Source organism: Crotalus tigris, unplaced genomic scaffold (genome assembly GCF_016545835.1).
Source record: "Crotalus tigris isolate CLP2741 ecotype Arizona unplaced genomic scaffold, ASM1654583v1 scf7180000017731.4096049, whole genome shotgun sequence".
Classification (NCBI taxonomy): Eukaryota; Metazoa; Chordata; class Lepidosauria; order Squamata; family Viperidae; genus Crotalus; species Crotalus tigris.
In genome coordinates this window covers 2953561-2970305 of record NW_024096599.1, presented here as the reverse complement: position 1 = coordinate 2970305, position 16745 = coordinate 2953561, and the positions used below count along the sequence as shown (strand labels likewise).

At 34.8% G+C, this 16745-nt stretch overlaps 1 protein-coding gene across 3 annotated transcripts; it reads right to left on the bottom strand.

Annotated features, from left to right (window-relative positions):
- Positions 1-222: 222 nt before the first annotated feature.
- On the bottom strand, positions 223-16718 carry PRELID3A (PRELI domain containing 3A). 3 transcript variants are annotated; one of them, XM_039339258.1, is made up of 6 exons: positions 16527-16718; positions 9262-9430; positions 8904-8993; positions 8396-8466; positions 8203-8305; positions 223-2661 (listed from the first exon to the last, which is right to left on the bottom strand). In XM_039339258.1, exons 1-6 carry the CDS (start codon positions 16580-16582, stop codon positions 2569-2571), a joined length of 582 nt encoding a protein of 193 aa, XP_039195192.1. In that variant the 5' UTR covers positions 16583-16718; the 3' UTR covers positions 223-2568. The 3 variants fall into 3 exon arrangements, with proteins under 3 accessions (XP_039195192.1, XP_039195193.1, XP_039195194.1); XM_039339259.1 differs by lacking the exon at positions 16527-16718 and adding an exon at positions 14445-14693; XM_039339260.1 differs by lacking the exons at positions 223-2661; positions 16527-16718 and adding exons at positions 2668-7554; positions 14445-14720.
- Positions 16719-16745: the final 27 nt, after the last annotated feature.

Sequence of the window (16745 nt, the reverse complement as noted above, 5' to 3'; positions counted from 1 at the left end):
TCACTTAATAGAGCTCACAATCAAATCACAAAATAATGAAGATCTAGAACAGAGTGCATCAATGTTTCCCCTCACTACAGTAATGTTATCTGAAAAGTTGTTGCTGCCTTTCAGCAATCATGGCAGTTTTCTACATTAATTAAAAGAACGTAAACCAGAGATTTTGATGTTAGTGCCCGAAACATAAAACTAAATGTTTTCCAATAATCAGTCTACTCATTATTAAAATCAAGATTTCTTTATTCTAGGAACTGGACCCCATTATCAAGGAAGACAATATTTTTCTATTTTAATAGTCAATCGGGTAGAAAATAAAATTTGCACAGATGTCTCTGGTCATGGGATAAACAGTTTCATCTATTCCAAATACTTCTACATCTTTTCAAGATACATAGCTTTGTCTTCGTTTACACTGAGGAATTTTTAAATGCAAACAAAAAACATGCAAATAAGGAAGAGATTACAAGACCAATTAAGGACCAGATCGATTCATGGACAGTATGAATCAAACATTTGAACATGCAGATAACACTGGCAGATAATAAACTCTGAAAGACACCTGCATATAGCCACTATTAGTTGCTGGAAGTGGATGTCAGTAATATTTTACTTTTCTCTTAGTGAAAGGCTTCATTCACAGGAAATATCCAAATCAGTAAGACAGCAATGCTTCATCCACTATCTTGCACATTTTGACACAACAGACCCTGTTGGTCTCATTCATACATAAAGAATTACTCCTGCCATTAGTGTTGCTTCCCTCTCAATTATATTGTAATGCCAACAAATTAATGTAAATGCAAAATGGTGGTATAGATAAATCTAAAGACTGGAAAACCCTTGGCAACAGAAAGAATTTAGCACGGATACGGATAGAGAATAGGATTGTAGTTTTCCTAGTAAAGGTACTCTTCAGCTTGTGTTTCTCTGAAACAACTCTGGAAATAAAACAATTATGTGCCTTACATCTTCCCTTTTTAAAGCTTTGAAATTATTCAATTACTCAGATATACTATCAATTTAAAATGTTTCCTGCTTCCAATTTCTAGAGAAAATATCGCAAAGCAGGTTTTCACTCCTTAGTGAATTACTTGTAGAAAAATAAAAACTTAAATTATATGAAATGTAATAATATGCAAACAAAACGTAGCTTTAAAAAATGACTAAAAACTAATTCTATTTCATGGAAGCTTCTTTGTAACATTCAAGCCAATTTTTACTGCATCCTCTCTGAGATGTAAAGTTACAGACTCCTGTCATAACTTAAAGCAGTTTGTCTTCATTAATAAAACTATTTCTAATTTGTATTAGAAAGAACATTCCACTGAATTTTGAAATTTGGAACCAATATTTGAACTAACTTTATGAAGGCTGTTGGTTCCAAGGAACAGTATTTTGAGTTTCACAACATGTGAAAGATACATAGACTTGATAAACCCAATTCTCAAAGCAGGATGTGAAATACAGACTGGTATAGAAATCTTTTTGCAGCCTTCTAATCCCTGATGTGACATAATGAGCTAAGCAAGTTATCCTAAATATATGAACCTATTTCTACCAGTTTTTTATTTCTAGTATTTCCCTCTGAGGTATTAGTTGACTTTTCACAAATGATTAGAAGAAATCCATTTCAAAATAAATTATGCACTAAATATCAGCTGGCAAGAAAATATTCAGATTAATATCTTCCAGCAAAGTATCTGCTCCCGTAGTTTTTAGCAGTGCTTTGAGTATAAATAAAGAGGTAAAATGTTGGCATTTCTTATTCAGCTTCTACAAACAATGCAAAAATAATACCACAGAAACCTGCAACAAACAATGTAACTTGCCAAGGAGCACTGCTTGGTATATTCCCAAACAGGCTTCTTTAAAACAATGAGGCCATGCTGCAAAATTAAGGAAATTAATCAGGGCATGCCTCTATATCTCTTCTGGATCAACTTGGTAACTTTAAGGTATATGGAGTTCAACTCCCAGAATTCTGGGAGTTAAAGTCTACACATCTTAAAGTTGTTCAAGTTTGAAAAACACTATTTTGGACTGTCATTCCACACCCCACCCCTCAAATAAATAGTTACCACAGGTTGACAGACTCTCCATATTTTTGGTACCTATGTACTTCACCAAAGAACTACAACTGTACTTAAAAAAAATAAATGCTAAGATTCAAGCAGCAAAAAGAGCAGCACATTCAAAAGTATATTCATATAGCTTTTTATCAAAACACAGCTTGGTATTTATGTAGACTAATTTCAATCATTCTTTCAGTTTGAAATCCATGTAAATAGCTTGAATTTGAAGTCACTGTCTTGCGGGGAATTAGTTAACTATATCGTGAATCCATATAAAAACATAAAAATAAGCTTAATTATAATGCAGTGGGTCCCCAAAATGCTTCAGTGTTCAGAAAAAAAAAAGTGTCCTGTAAAACTGATTATAAATTAACAGACTCTCATTCTCTCTGCCTGCCTGCCTATATGTGAATATCAAAAAGTAAGGAGTATTTGCCTCAGCAACAACAATAACAAAAAAAAAAATCAGTGGAAAAATAAAGATTATGACAGTTCATCAGTTTTCCATCGAAGCAGCTGCCATTGTTGATTTCATACTGTCTCGTGTTGAAGTTAGTTCACCAATCACCCATTCTAAAGCTTCACGCCCCTGTAATGGAAAAAGAAAAGGTTATCTGACTGACTGGAAACAATGCTAAGCATGTAAAACTTTCCTCTGTCAGAATCCAAAAAGTTTCAAAAGCAAAGTAATTTTTGTCTGCCTACATGATGAAAAAGCTGCTATATTATTAGTGCTACTGAAACGCTCTGTTATTTCTTGGACCCCCTTCCTTTAAGAACAGCATTAATTTTAATTTGTTTTGAAAATCCTTAATTTTTAACCTAATGACACATTTTTTTTCTGTAAACAATACTCTTGCAACCAAATTACAAAATTGCATGCTAATTCTAATGCATAATGCAATGAATTGATTTCTCAATCCAGCAAATCAATTACAAAGTTTCCAACATTTCTAGAAGACTGCTAAAGACAGATTTGATTTACAAATATTCCCAGAACATATCAATGACCCAAATTCTAGTCAAAAAGTTGTGAAACCTTTTCATAAGCCACAATGATAAGAATACTGGAATTATTGCACTCTCCATTACCACACTGCATCTCAACAAAGAAAATACACCGGAGTATTTTTTTTTGCTTTTTCTGAATGAGAAAATTCATTACCCTGATTTCTTTTTTCTCCATTCTGGAATTGAAAGAATACTTCAAGGGCTAGTCCTAGAAAATAATACTACATAAGAATTCTACAGTCCTTGAGGTTATCTCCAAAGGCAATTTGTCACCTCAGACCTCAAGAAAAACATCTCTTCCTTTTGCTAGCTGTTTCCAACTTTGAGAAATTCCCTAACACCAAATATTTAAAAAAGACATTACAAATCATGGTGAGGGGCAGAATGGGCTATGAATCTAGAACTTTTCAACATGTTCATAGCCCCTGAGTTGCTGAAATAAATTTAGTCTAAAGTTTTTAACTGAAGAAATTAAAACCCTACCTAACAAATGACTATTGAATATTCATAGATAGCTATTGCTATTTTACTAATATTTTGATCTTTGAAGTTAAAGCAAATACTTGTACATCAACTGTTTTGAGGGCACTTAGTAGATTATACATAGCTCTTACAACCAGAGTGTCTTCCAGGTGGTTATTTATTGCCACTTAGATAAATTTACAGAATGTGAATAACTGCCAATTATGTTCAATAAAATTTCAGATTTTTTAAAGTATCATAAATACTTAGAATCAAATCACCTCAGAGAGCTAAACCTACACCTAAAATCTCATCAACATGAAGTAATAGCCATGTCAGAAGTACACACACTGAATTAGCTACTTCCCTGGCAACAATTTCTCATCAAGCGCTAACCATATCCAATCCTACCTAGTCCTTTTTTTAATGTAATCATGTTCAACTACATTCTATCTACACCGACTCCAGCTACTAGGTTTACTATAGTTCTGTAAAAATATGTTAGGTAGGAATAGGAAACTTGATCAGAACTTTTTACCTATGCCCCACTTACTTATTACGACGACTACAAAACATATGACTCAAATCAGGAAATAATAAATAATCAGATGGTGCTTACTCTGTATTTATCTGCTAGGTTATTGTACTACTGTATTTGTATGTAATGTTCCTAAATTGCAAAAATGTGACTTCTTAATAGAAATTTAATTATGAAGTGAGGAAAAAATGCACCATTAAATATAGGAGATCCGAGACTGAGCCTTAAGAATTCATACTGCAACGTTAGGCCTGCAATAGTATAATTGATCCTAAATTTATGACAACATAGGTGCCATGACTTTTCCAAAAAGAATCTCGGATGAGGTTATTATCTAAATTCAGTAGTTAACTCTTGAAAAAGGCTTTATGGTAGAAATATGCCACACATTGCGTAATTATTAAAGAACATCCAGATTAATTATGTATTTTCACAGATAGTTTCACATTTTTGCACACTATATTTATTATTAATATTTCAATATTTTTGAAGCCAGCAAACATTTCAACGTTTTTCATTCTAAATCAACCATCTTTAAACTACTATCTATCTGAACATGCTTCAGTATTGCAAATTACACAGTTCAGATTTACTTTTAAATCTTCTAAATAAAAATCTAAAAAAAATTAATTATCAACATAGAAAAATAACATGCTGAAAGAAGACATTCTCTGGTTTATTGTAAAACAGAGCATGAACTGTTGCATTCTTACAGTGCAAGATACTTGCAATATATCAATTTTCAGAAATCTTAAACATTACTTCAAATCTGACACCTATGTCAACAAAATTCCAGGTTAAATAAAATTTGGGAGTGTACAATTATATAAATGTGTATAGGTGAATTGTTAAATAAATTCTAGGAAGTGAAATAATTTGATTTAACCAAATTCCAATTACATTGATAAATAAGCAAATGTCTGAATTCCCAAGTTTATGTTGCAATGAACAGCTACTCATTCATTTATAGCAGTTGAAGGAAACACATAAATTAGATTACTTTTAATACACTTAGTTATGGATAGAGCAATCCTGACAAAGAATTAGTTTGTAATGTACTTCAAATGGTGTATTAACATACACTGTAAGCAAGCAGATTTGCCAATAGACATGCGTCTTTAACGTATTTATGCATATGATAGTAGTACAAAATTGACACAATGTTAATGGTTTTTAATTTAAGGGCAACTAAGAGGATATGGTGACCATGTACTATGTTCATACTATATACACACACTCCAAAAATCAGAGTATTAAAGATATTGCACCACCTTTGTATAAATTTTAATTACCTGTAAATTAGGATATTAAGCAAAGAAATTAAACTACCGGTATTCTGTTCCAAGACTGATAGAAAAATGTAAAAAAAAAGACCCTATCTAAATTTCTCTCTATAGCTAGCTGACAATTTTATCAGAAGCTAAAAATGTACCTTTGGAACAAGTTATTCAATTGGAGAAAAACAAAATCAATACTTTTATTATAGGAAACCTAATGACATTATTAGTACAACTTCAAATAACATCCCTGTTAATAAGCTGCAATTCATCACATTCCAATGAAGAGCAACTGGTTGTTTATGCCATTCATTGTTTTCAATCTAGATACAAGCATAATTATAAATTATATAACTAGAAATTTCTCCTTATATGCAAAGGAGAATGAAAAAGAGAAAGAGTACTTTTAATCTGAAGAATATGCTAATCACTTTACCTTGAACTAGATGTGAGTGGAGCCAAAAGTTTCTGTATGACAGCTCATTTAAAAAGCACAAAAGCAGTTATGTATCTTAAATAGTGAAGATAACAATATCTACTGTATTTACCCAAAGGAAGATAATCCTGAATTGAAGACAAGGTTTCCCAAGGTTACCAATTTTCAAAATAAGTAGATAGAAAAATATAATTCTGGACAAAATTTTGTGCCTAGGATTTACATTTAAACCAGGTTAACTCACTAGCTGGAATTTTTTCACATTGCCAATAAATATGAGTGTTTTACAGGCTTGAATATGTGATGGACAAAAAAAAAAAATCACATTCCAGAAATAGTCAAAACTGGGACTACTGAATGAGTAACTTTCTAAAATTAATAGACTATAAAACAAATTCATATGCATATATCAGACATGTCAAACTCGTGATGTCATATGACGTTGCACGACGTATCAGAGCTTTTTCTCCATTGCCGGCAACGAGGTAGGCATGGTTTCCTGGTGACGTGTCAAACCTGCGGGCCAGCAGTTTGACACCCCTGGCATATACCAAACATTCTGTCACATAAACCACTCTCCAGATGAAGAATCATATTAAAAAGAAAGGAAGGAAGGAAGGAAGGAAGGAAGGAAGGAAGGAAGGAAGGAAGGAAGGAAGGAAGGAAGGAAGGAAGGAAGGAAGGAAGGAAGGAAGGAGACTGAGATGAGGTCAAGGAAGGAGGCAACTGTTTGTGAAGGGAAGAAAAGAAAGACGGTCCATTTAGATATCACAAAAGAGTTACATTCATCAGGTAAGTAGCAATCTTGTCTTTCTATGGGGTAAATATAGTATATATAGTCTGACTTAGCTATATCATGACATGTATGCAGTCTGCTACCTTCTTCACTGCACTGTCAAGAAAGGCAAGGCGAGATGTAAATAACCTGAGAATTGGCTGCCCCCTCATGAGGTTTTGGATAGTATCCATCTATCTCTGTCAACTTCTAGCAGCTGGAATCTATATACTTAGCCTGATAATCAGAGTACACTGATTGTATTTATACAGCTTTTAACACAAGCTGTATTACAATGAATGTATCATGATGCAGAAAAATCTATGTGGTTGCTACAAGTTGATAATGACTTCTTGGCATGTAATCAATCAATTAACTTAATGCCGTTAGCATCATATTTCTACAGAAATACACTGCAGAGTCAACTGAAACCAGTATTGACATCAAATAGTACATGTTAAGCAACCAAGGATTTGAAAGTAACTCTTTGTTGAAGAGTTATTTCACATCTAGTCTTGCAATGTCAGACCTGAACACATAATCAATCTGATTTGACATGTATTGCTATAATAGAGCTCTTTGACCAATTCAACACACAAATGTTTTTAAAAAATAATTCCTCCAGTGTTCTAATAATATTCTTTTTACACAAAAAGCATCAACAAAATATAAAAATAACATTAAATTGATCCCCTTGGATTAAAAACCTTCCTATGACAAAGTATTTAGATATCAAAGGAGCCCTGATTCCTAATTAAGGGCACTGTTCCTCTATATGCAATGTGTGTATATACATATAAAAGCATGCAGCTTTTTAAAGGTACATCACAACAACATGCATGTACTTGCTAGAAGCTGAAATGCTATACCAAGGTAACAAATGCTGACATTACCACTAGTTAGTACAAAATGCAGCTGTAGAAAGACTGCTAGCTTAGAACATTTTCAGAATGCTGAATTGTCCATTCAAGAGCATCCCACCCCTGGAGTAACACAGAAAAAATGTACAACTTGCAGCAAACAATTATTCCATCATCAACCCTACAATGTAAGAGCTTCTAGCAAAATTAAACATTTTAATTGCATAGATACAGCAAGCAAGAATACCCCCAAAAAGTTTCTATGTATAGCAAAGTGGGATTTTGACAGCATATAAACATGCATCCCATTGTACTAATACTGAGTCGACTATGCGCATGTGTTGTTACTAGTTTCTTTTTAACATCTACTTGAGATTACAAGTTACCAAATTCTTAAAAAAAATAACTGCCATCTAGACACTTGGTTACAAAATTAAAATGACCACAGCTGTATGAGTGAAAAATACAGAGCCACACTAACTGTTTAGTGGTACCAGCATTAGAACAGAAAAGAAGAATCAACTGCAGGCAAATGACTAAGACAAGCAATGCATTGACAATTTTATAAACAGGCAGGGAAATGTAGCATCATACTTGAAAAAACTACTAAATAGTGTTGTGTTTTGACTACTCTTTTATTTGATTAAAAGATTTTTAATTGAGAGCATCTTGGAATCCATCTATGTCAAAACAAGTATATGACAACATATACTTGTTAAACAGATATCATGGTAGCAACAGTAACACAATAAAAATATTTTATATGCCTACCTTTCTAGCATTAGACGATATTGTGTTGGCCATTAAAGTTTCCAAGTAACTACTAAGACTAACACCTTTTACCGTAATAATTGCTTCTTGCGTTAGAAGAGTCCTAGGGAAGGAAAAAAATTAAAAAGTTAGATCACAAAGGATTCTTAGTGACAAAATTATGCTTTTGTTCAAGCATAACATCTAAACTTACTTTTCAGGATTTTCAGGATGAGGTGTATAAACTAATCGTTCATCCACTGATACAAGATTCGTAAGTGTTATCTTAGAAAAATAAAGACACAAATTAGTTCTGACTTACTCTTTCAAATTAAATGAAAAACTCTTACAAGTTAGATTCTGCAACACCTTAAATGAAAGGACCATTTTAAAAATGATGAAAGTTAAAATCTTAAACCCGTTGTTGGGGGCAGTAGGTAAAGAGTTTCAAAATTCATATTTTAAGTATCAGTATAAGCAAAATAATTGATTGTGATTCTTTTAGGATAACCTCCCTATTCTAAACTTATATTTCCCAGCATGACTTTAAGGTTTATTTGAGAGATACTGAATATTATCTAGTGTTCTATTCTTGTTTACACTTTGGTCTTATAACTATATTTTTTAAAGAATCTTCAAACATGGTATAAAAATAAACCCAGAATAAGCATTCAGCAAGCCTCTTGTCCTGCAAGCAATAAATAACAGATTTCATTACTTACATTTGTGGAGCTCAATATCATTTTCTTTTCCACTGGATCAACTACAGAATGTTCTTTAATGTATGTAACAGTTCTATTTGTCCCCAAAATCTTGAAGAAAAAGGAAAAATGAGAATTAACCAAAAGTCACATAAGCAGAAATTATGCAATGAATATAAATCTTTAAAAGTATGATTCCTCAACATGCAGTGTAATTCTTAACAAAATGATATTAAATATCTATCACTAGAATAATGCAAAGTCAAAAGTAATAATTGTATTAAGAAGCCAAGAGGGTAATAATTTAGGAAGTTATTTAATAAAAACGTTTTATTCATGCTGTTTTTGTTTATTGTTAGTTTTTTACAATGTAACTTACAGCTTTTACAATATTTGGTAGACCCCATTCAGTACTAAGTAATCGATGACTATGTAATCTTCCTTGATTATCAAGGCTTCGGTCCAGGACATCAACTCCTACCACTGATGGGTTCATAGGATTGGGGTATTTTCTCATTGCAGCTTTTATTACAGTATCCCATGAATGCCTGGAAAAATGAAATAGAACACAATTAATCAATACACATCTTTAAGCACTCAAAAAGAAGGTTCAGTGCAAGTAGAAATTATTTTAATTTGTGTTAAAGAATGCCCCAAAAGAAATCAGTACCCGAATCTCATGATTTTCTAATTATTTTCCCAACTTTTCCCATTCATATTGTGTTTATTTAATTTTTAACCAGCTGAAAGTAGATATTAGGAGAAAGTATAGATATGCAATTTTTTAAGTGAATAGCCATCCACATCCATAATCCAAAAGGCAAGTGCAGCCCAACACAGAGTTAATATACAATAAAATGATATGCTAATGTTTTAAAAAATAAAATCTTCATGTGTAATGTACTTTTAATGTTGATTTACTTTTTATTCTTCAGGTGGAAGAATTCTATCAGAATTTGTTTCAACATGAGCATATGTAGCATTACAAGAACATCATACTATTACAATACAATGCATTTTTTTCATTTTAAAAATTAATAAGACAATTTTTCTCTGTAGCAAGTTCCTATCTAGGAATGGTCTACTGTACTCAAAGGAAAAATCTTACAGATTATAAATTCAATCCTGTATTTAAGATTATCTTTTTAAAAAGCCCTGTTAATCAGTGCCAACGATGTATTCAGAAACCGTTTCAAATATGGTTGTGAATTTTTAAAGTATTTTTTAGTCTTGTGTCATATCCACTTGACCACATAATCTGGAAATATTCTCTCATTTCTATTAGTTTGTCTGTTCCACCTACATATTTTTCCTCCTACATATTTCTGGAAGTTTTAAATTCCTGGACAGCTGCATTTATTTATATTTTCTACTTATGCTGAATTCTGATGGCTCCAGAAAACTGACTATGCAAAGAATAAATGAAATATCTGACAAAGGCATCATGATTCAAGAAACTAGATCAGTCTGAAAACTATTGCTGATAAGTCTGGAAGTATCCAACGATAAACCAAACTACAACTCACAACCTTTGTTCCCTATGTGCCTCAGGCTGCTGAATATAAGTTGGCACATAACACATGTACATTCTGAATATGTAAGCTGGACTTTGATTTTTAGAAGTACCTTTAAATCACTCGAACTGAAAGAACAGAACATTCTTGAACCGGACCACTTGTTCCACATTTCTCGTTTAAGGAGCTCTGTTGCAATTCCCATATGTTAACATATACATAGCTCGAGCTTCTGTTAGATTCTCTTGATAATTAATACTTACCTGAAGGTTTAATTCATTTATACTTCATTTATTCTTTAACAGCTCACCCATAATTTAAAACGTACAGAATTTGAAATGAAGGCTAGTGCAGTGTCCCTGGAGTAACAAATAACAGAAACCAGACAACTGTCTTTCTTCAGAATGTTAACACAATGAGGTGAAAGGAGGAAGATACATTAAACACTATTGTTTAAAAAAATGTATACAGCAAGAGGGAATCTTAATAGTGTGAAGGAATTTTGGAGCACGAAGGCAAGGTTATTCACCTACATCATATTCAAAGGCATTCTTAATGCAAGGGTTTTTTTTTACATAGGTTTTTTATATAGGTAACAAATCAAATGTCTAACATTTATAATCATGCTTTGTTCAGGGCTCTTCTGCAATTCCTTGGTGAGGAGGCCTGTGGTTTCTATAATCTGGGCCTACCAATAAAATATACTTTGTTGGATCCTTTTTCAATCACCTTGATTCCTAATTTAATAAGAGCAATATTTCCTCCAACACAAGGAAAAAGCCCATGTAGTTTACTGGTGATGGCCTATGAACCAGGAGATTGTAAACTCTAGACCTGTCTTAGACATGAAAAACTGGCTGAATGACTTTGGGTTAGTCACTCTCAGTCTAATTATTCATTTCATGGGATATTGTTGTGGGATGTTGTTGTGGGGAAAATAAGAGGAGAAAGGAGGAATATTAGGTATGTTTGCCGCCTTGAATTATTTATAAATAATAACACAAGCAGGATAAAAATAAAATGCTCAAAATGTTCTCTGGCAATTTCAAATCACATTAAACGTATCTTTTAGCTTGAGACTTACACTGGATAAATAATTGCAACAAGAACTTCACCAATTCATATCGCTAGTACAATCTCATTCAGTTCTCATGCCAGAACATTCCATTCTTTCTGTCCAAATTTAAGAGCTGACAGATTTTTTTTTTTTTTTTAGGCAAGAATGATACAGATAGTTCTCGGTTAACAATAACTTGTTCAGCAACTATTTGAACTTATGACAGTGTTGAACAAGTGATACTTACGACCAGAATTCATATTTGTGGCCATCCTAACACTCCTACAGTCACATGACAACAATTCAGGTGCTTGGCAACTGGCTTACATTTATGATGTTTGCAGCATCCTGTGATCACCATTTGTAATCTTTTCTGCTGGCTTGCTATAAGAAAGTCAATGGGGAAGCCAGTATGGAAGGTTGCAAGTTACTATGGTAAATAATTCCCACTGTTCTTTCTCTCAAAAAGGTCCCAAACCATGGGCCCAGGCAGGTAGGCAGACACCTATTTGGTTGCAGTTGTGCTGCACACATATATGCTGGCCTTGCTGGGCTCACACCACAACATAGTAAGCACACATACACCCCTGCTTTCCAAGTATTCCAGCACCTGCTGGCCTGTTTGCAAAGCCACCTAAGGAGACTTGCAACTTCCTGCCAACTTCCCCATTGTCTTTGCTTGCTGGAAGCTGGCAAGAAGTCACAAATTCCAATCGCATTAGGTCCTCACCATGATCTTTGCTTAACAACAGCAATAGGAACTGCTGTTTATTGGGGCAAATATTCATTTTTTTTACCACTGCTCACATATTACCCGCTACCTCTGCCCCACAATTTGCATATCTTAAAAATGTATTCACCTGCATTTCTATTTCTAGTGGAAGGAGCACTGACAAATATTAAGTAGCACCATCTTCAATTTTCATTCTAAAACAAATTGATTCTCCATCAAGGAATTACTTCACATATTAATTAAAAAGCAGCTCAAAGCAGAATACTGATATAATTAGAAGAGAGTCTTATAAAGCTGGGAAGGAAGCTGCAGCCACAGGTTTATACTCTCATTTTTATAGGTATTGCAGAATTAAAATGCAGATTTAAAATTGCCGAAATGAGTAACAAGATTGAAGATTTTCATCACACTAATATGTGCAATCTTAAGGCTTATGCAATCTAATCTGTACAGACATTCAGATGTCCTTAAACATTCAGAAAAAAAAACTCACAAGGATGAGAGTGGCATACTTAACTGGATTTATGTTTCAAAAATAAAATTAAATGCTTCAGAAGCGCCCTATCATTTATTAAAACAGCCCCTTTTTCTTTAGGCTTTCATTGGAATCTAAAAAGGTGTTAATGTTTAAAGGCATCAAATCATGACCTTCAATGTGATTGCTTAAAGTGGCAGCACCTTTTCAGAATAACTCTAGAAGCCTGAGAATTAGAATTGTCGAAGAATACTATGTCAAGCTCATTCAAATTCATTCTATTAATCAGATAGATACATTCAATATCAGCTGGGAGAACTATATGAGGTTCTGGGAAAAAAAAACAGTGAATACAAAAGACCTGTGGTTTATCATAGAATTCCAGAAAATTATTTCATAATAGCATAGCTATTTACCAGCATATTATGCTACTTAAAAACTTAAAAATGACTGGACAATCACTGAATCCTTTAAATGTAAAAAGTGTATCAAATAGGCTTGAGAAAAATCAAAATTCTAATTTGTTATTTCTATGCAAAAAACATAATTTTGCTATGGAGAAAATAATATAACTTCTGTTCGTGTAAAACAAGAATTATCCAACAGACCATTACAACAAAAACAACTTTTTACGGTGTCCCAAATTCTCTTAGAAAATTCCAAGATGATTGGATCACAAATGTATTTCCTCCATATCTGTATATCTGGAGACATCACAACATTACCTCTTACTTTTAACCACCTTTCCTTGAAGTGCTAAAAGTCTGTTTTATATTCATTTGGTTTCTGAACTAAAAAGTTGACAAAGAAATAGATTAAGAAAGCAAAATGTTTCTTATGTATACATAGAGAGAAACATAAACCAGGAAAAACTCTTGATTTAAGCCCAAATTCTGGATTTTTCATAACCTAAACATACTCAAAATGTCAAAACAGTGGAGGCCAGAGAGGAAGATTTAGGACTAGTTTTACTTGTCATTTAATCAAACTGCTTATTCAAATTGCACAGTTATCAAAATACTACTTCTAAAAACCTTAGAACAGGTAAGGAAGGGTTTTAAGACCATCCACCGAGGGCTACCCAACATGAATCTCAAATAAAACACCCACTTGATGACCTTCCAGCATCCTAGCAGAAGTATCGTTTTGCCAGTTTCCGTTAGAGGGCAAGGTCAAGAACTACTTTGCCTTGCAATAAGGACAGAAAGGAAATACTAGGGGGGAAAAGATCTAGTTACTGAAAGTACTAAATTAATGCCTTAAAGAAAGCAAAACGAGTGTGCCTCTACACCCACCACCGATACTCCCGCAATTTTTAAAGCTTTTCCCCGCTTTTCACCTAAGTCTTCAGCATCACGACTGTGAGGTCGGCAGTTACAGCAATTAAGCAGATATGTTGTAGGAAACGGGTTTCCCTGGCGCTACCGAATATGTTGGGGGTTACAGGCTGCGTTCACACAACATCTAACTTCAAAATGAGGCTGCCTCTTTGTATCTGAGAGCATTCCCGGGATCCAGGCGGGATGGTTTGTAAATCGTGGATTATGGATTAGCACACTGCCGTAAACCCAAGAAATAAACCTTGATTTCATTAATGCAACCAGACAGAGTGAATCTCTTCAGCCTTTCCCCTTTTGGAATTAAAGGCACGGGTAGGCAGCAAGCTAGAAAAAGCTGGAGATCTTCCACAGACTAGGCTAGAGAGGAATCCGGGTTAGATCTCTCGCGACGTCCCCGCCGAGGCCAGGCAAACAAGGAAAGCGCCATTTCTGCCCTCCCTTACCCGAATTCGTGTTCCGAGCTCCAGATCTTCATCCTGCAAAGAGCGATAGCTGAGCGGCGGAAGGCACCGGCTTCTCGGCCCAGAAGGAAAAGGCGGAGCTTCCCGCGAAACAGGATAGGAATGTGGCCGGAGACGTCAGCATCTGCGTCACCAAGGTAGGGCAGAGACCATCTCCTGGGTCAGAGGTAGGCAACGCTGGCTCTTTTATGACCCGTGGACTTCAACTCCCAGAATTCCTGAGCCAGCCATGCTAAGGGGAAAGAGAGTTTCCAAGCTGAGCCATGCTGGCTCAGGAATTCTGGAACTTGAAGTCCACGAGTCATAAAAGAGCCAAGGTTGCCTACCCGTCCTGGGTCAACCACTCTCGGCTCTTGCAAGGCGGAGCTAGTGCGCAGGAAAGACGGCAACGCCCTTGAGCCGGAGGCGCGGAGTTCACCTTGTAGGCCGGCACGTGTTTACGCCGTCATTGCTACGCTATTAGGCTACGCCTCCGCCTGTGAACGGGTGGCATTTTTTCCACGAGCGGCTTTCATTGCGTGACTGACCACGCGCGGAGTTTTAAAGATTGCCTCGGTCGAGATTAGTCTGTACCGAAAGCAGAACAATACATCTCCATTTTGCTGGATTTTTATTTGATGAAAAAAGCAATCCAGTACTAGTTTATTGAGACAAATCCTACCGAAATCAGTAGAACAGTGTTTCTCAACCTTGGCAACTTCAGGCAACCTTGGACTGCAGTTGAACTTATTTCTGAGTGGACAGCAATTTAAAGAAGAACATTCTCAATTTAATATATGGCTGGCTAAATCCACTTAATTTAATAATTGGATTACTAATTTTAATTAAAGCTGGAAAAAACTCAGGTATAACATAGCCCTATTAGATGACCATGTTCACATAACAGGTATTTGGGTTAAATAAAGTTCAGTGTTGTGCAATTTCAGCTCAGTTACTTAATACAGTATCACTACTACATGTAGCGCAACTCCAGACATCTGGAGTAGAGCTAACTGGATTAGCATTTAAAATTAGGATTTTTTTCCAGATGCCCAGTGCAAATCTACTTCCTTGTAATTTAAAGTCTTTTATTTCCTGGATTAAAAACTGTTAGTGAAATACACTTTTAAGTTCTTTCCAAACTGTAATTTTCTTATCTGGAGAGAGGGTAGACGAGAGTCATGCAGTGATGTAATATTGTGTACTAAGACCAAGATAAAACTTTTTTTTTTTTGCTACTGATACCCTACCAGAATGTCCTAGAACTCATAGGGTATCATATTTATATATTCCAGTTCAAGCTGGTTCAATAGCAGTCACACCTACCTTGTCATAAAATTGAAGTATGGAAAAAAAAAAGTCTTTCAAATTTGGAGCAGACCTGAAATCATGTTTATTTCTTGGATAATTACCATTTAACTAGAATACAGAGTTTATATTCATTTAACATAATTGCTGCAATCCCATTGCTGCTTACTTGAACATAAATCCTATTAATTTTTGTGGAATTTCCTTAACACAGCTAGTCTTGTATCCCTCAAAAACTAGAATCTAGTAGCCCAGTTTCCAGCATCAGGTGTTTCTAAGAATTCTGAAAGAAAACAAGCCACTTATATCTGATTTGATCTCTTCAAGCTAAATCAGTGGTTCTCAACCTTTTTAATGCCGTGACCCCCAACCGGTCGTAAGTTGAGGACTACTCAACTGGTGCAGCACCGTTTGCAGAATGGGACTTTTGGCAGGCTCAGCAGGCAGAGACAGCCTGGACAATTCCTATTGGCTTTTGAAAGCCAATAGAATTAGACTCTATTCAAGAGAGTCTATTCTATTGGCTTTCAAAAGACAATAGAATAAAAGGGAGTAGCACAGCTAAGGAAAAGGGGGAAAAAATGGCGGACTGCGTTGTTTGGCGACCCCCGTGAAATGGTCGTTCGACCCCAAATGGGGTCCTGACCCACAGGTTGAGAACCACTGAGCTAAATTATTATATTATCTTGAAGCAAAAGCATATACCAGAAAATCATCTTTATCCTTTTATGAAACTTTATGTATGAAGAACGTCTGTAAATATAATTCTAAACTTACACCTTTTCAAGCTTATTATCTCTGCTTACGCAACTTTTGTTCTCGGATTTTGGCATACTTTAGCTGATCTTTTCATGTCTGTAAGGATCCTTCTGGAAAAAGCACGGAAGCACTGGTGCTCGAAAACCGCTCCCTTGGGAAATAGCGGCGCTTCCACAATTACGAAAAAGAAAAGAAAGAAAACAAACAGCCCCATGCAAACGGCAGGCGCGGAGATAC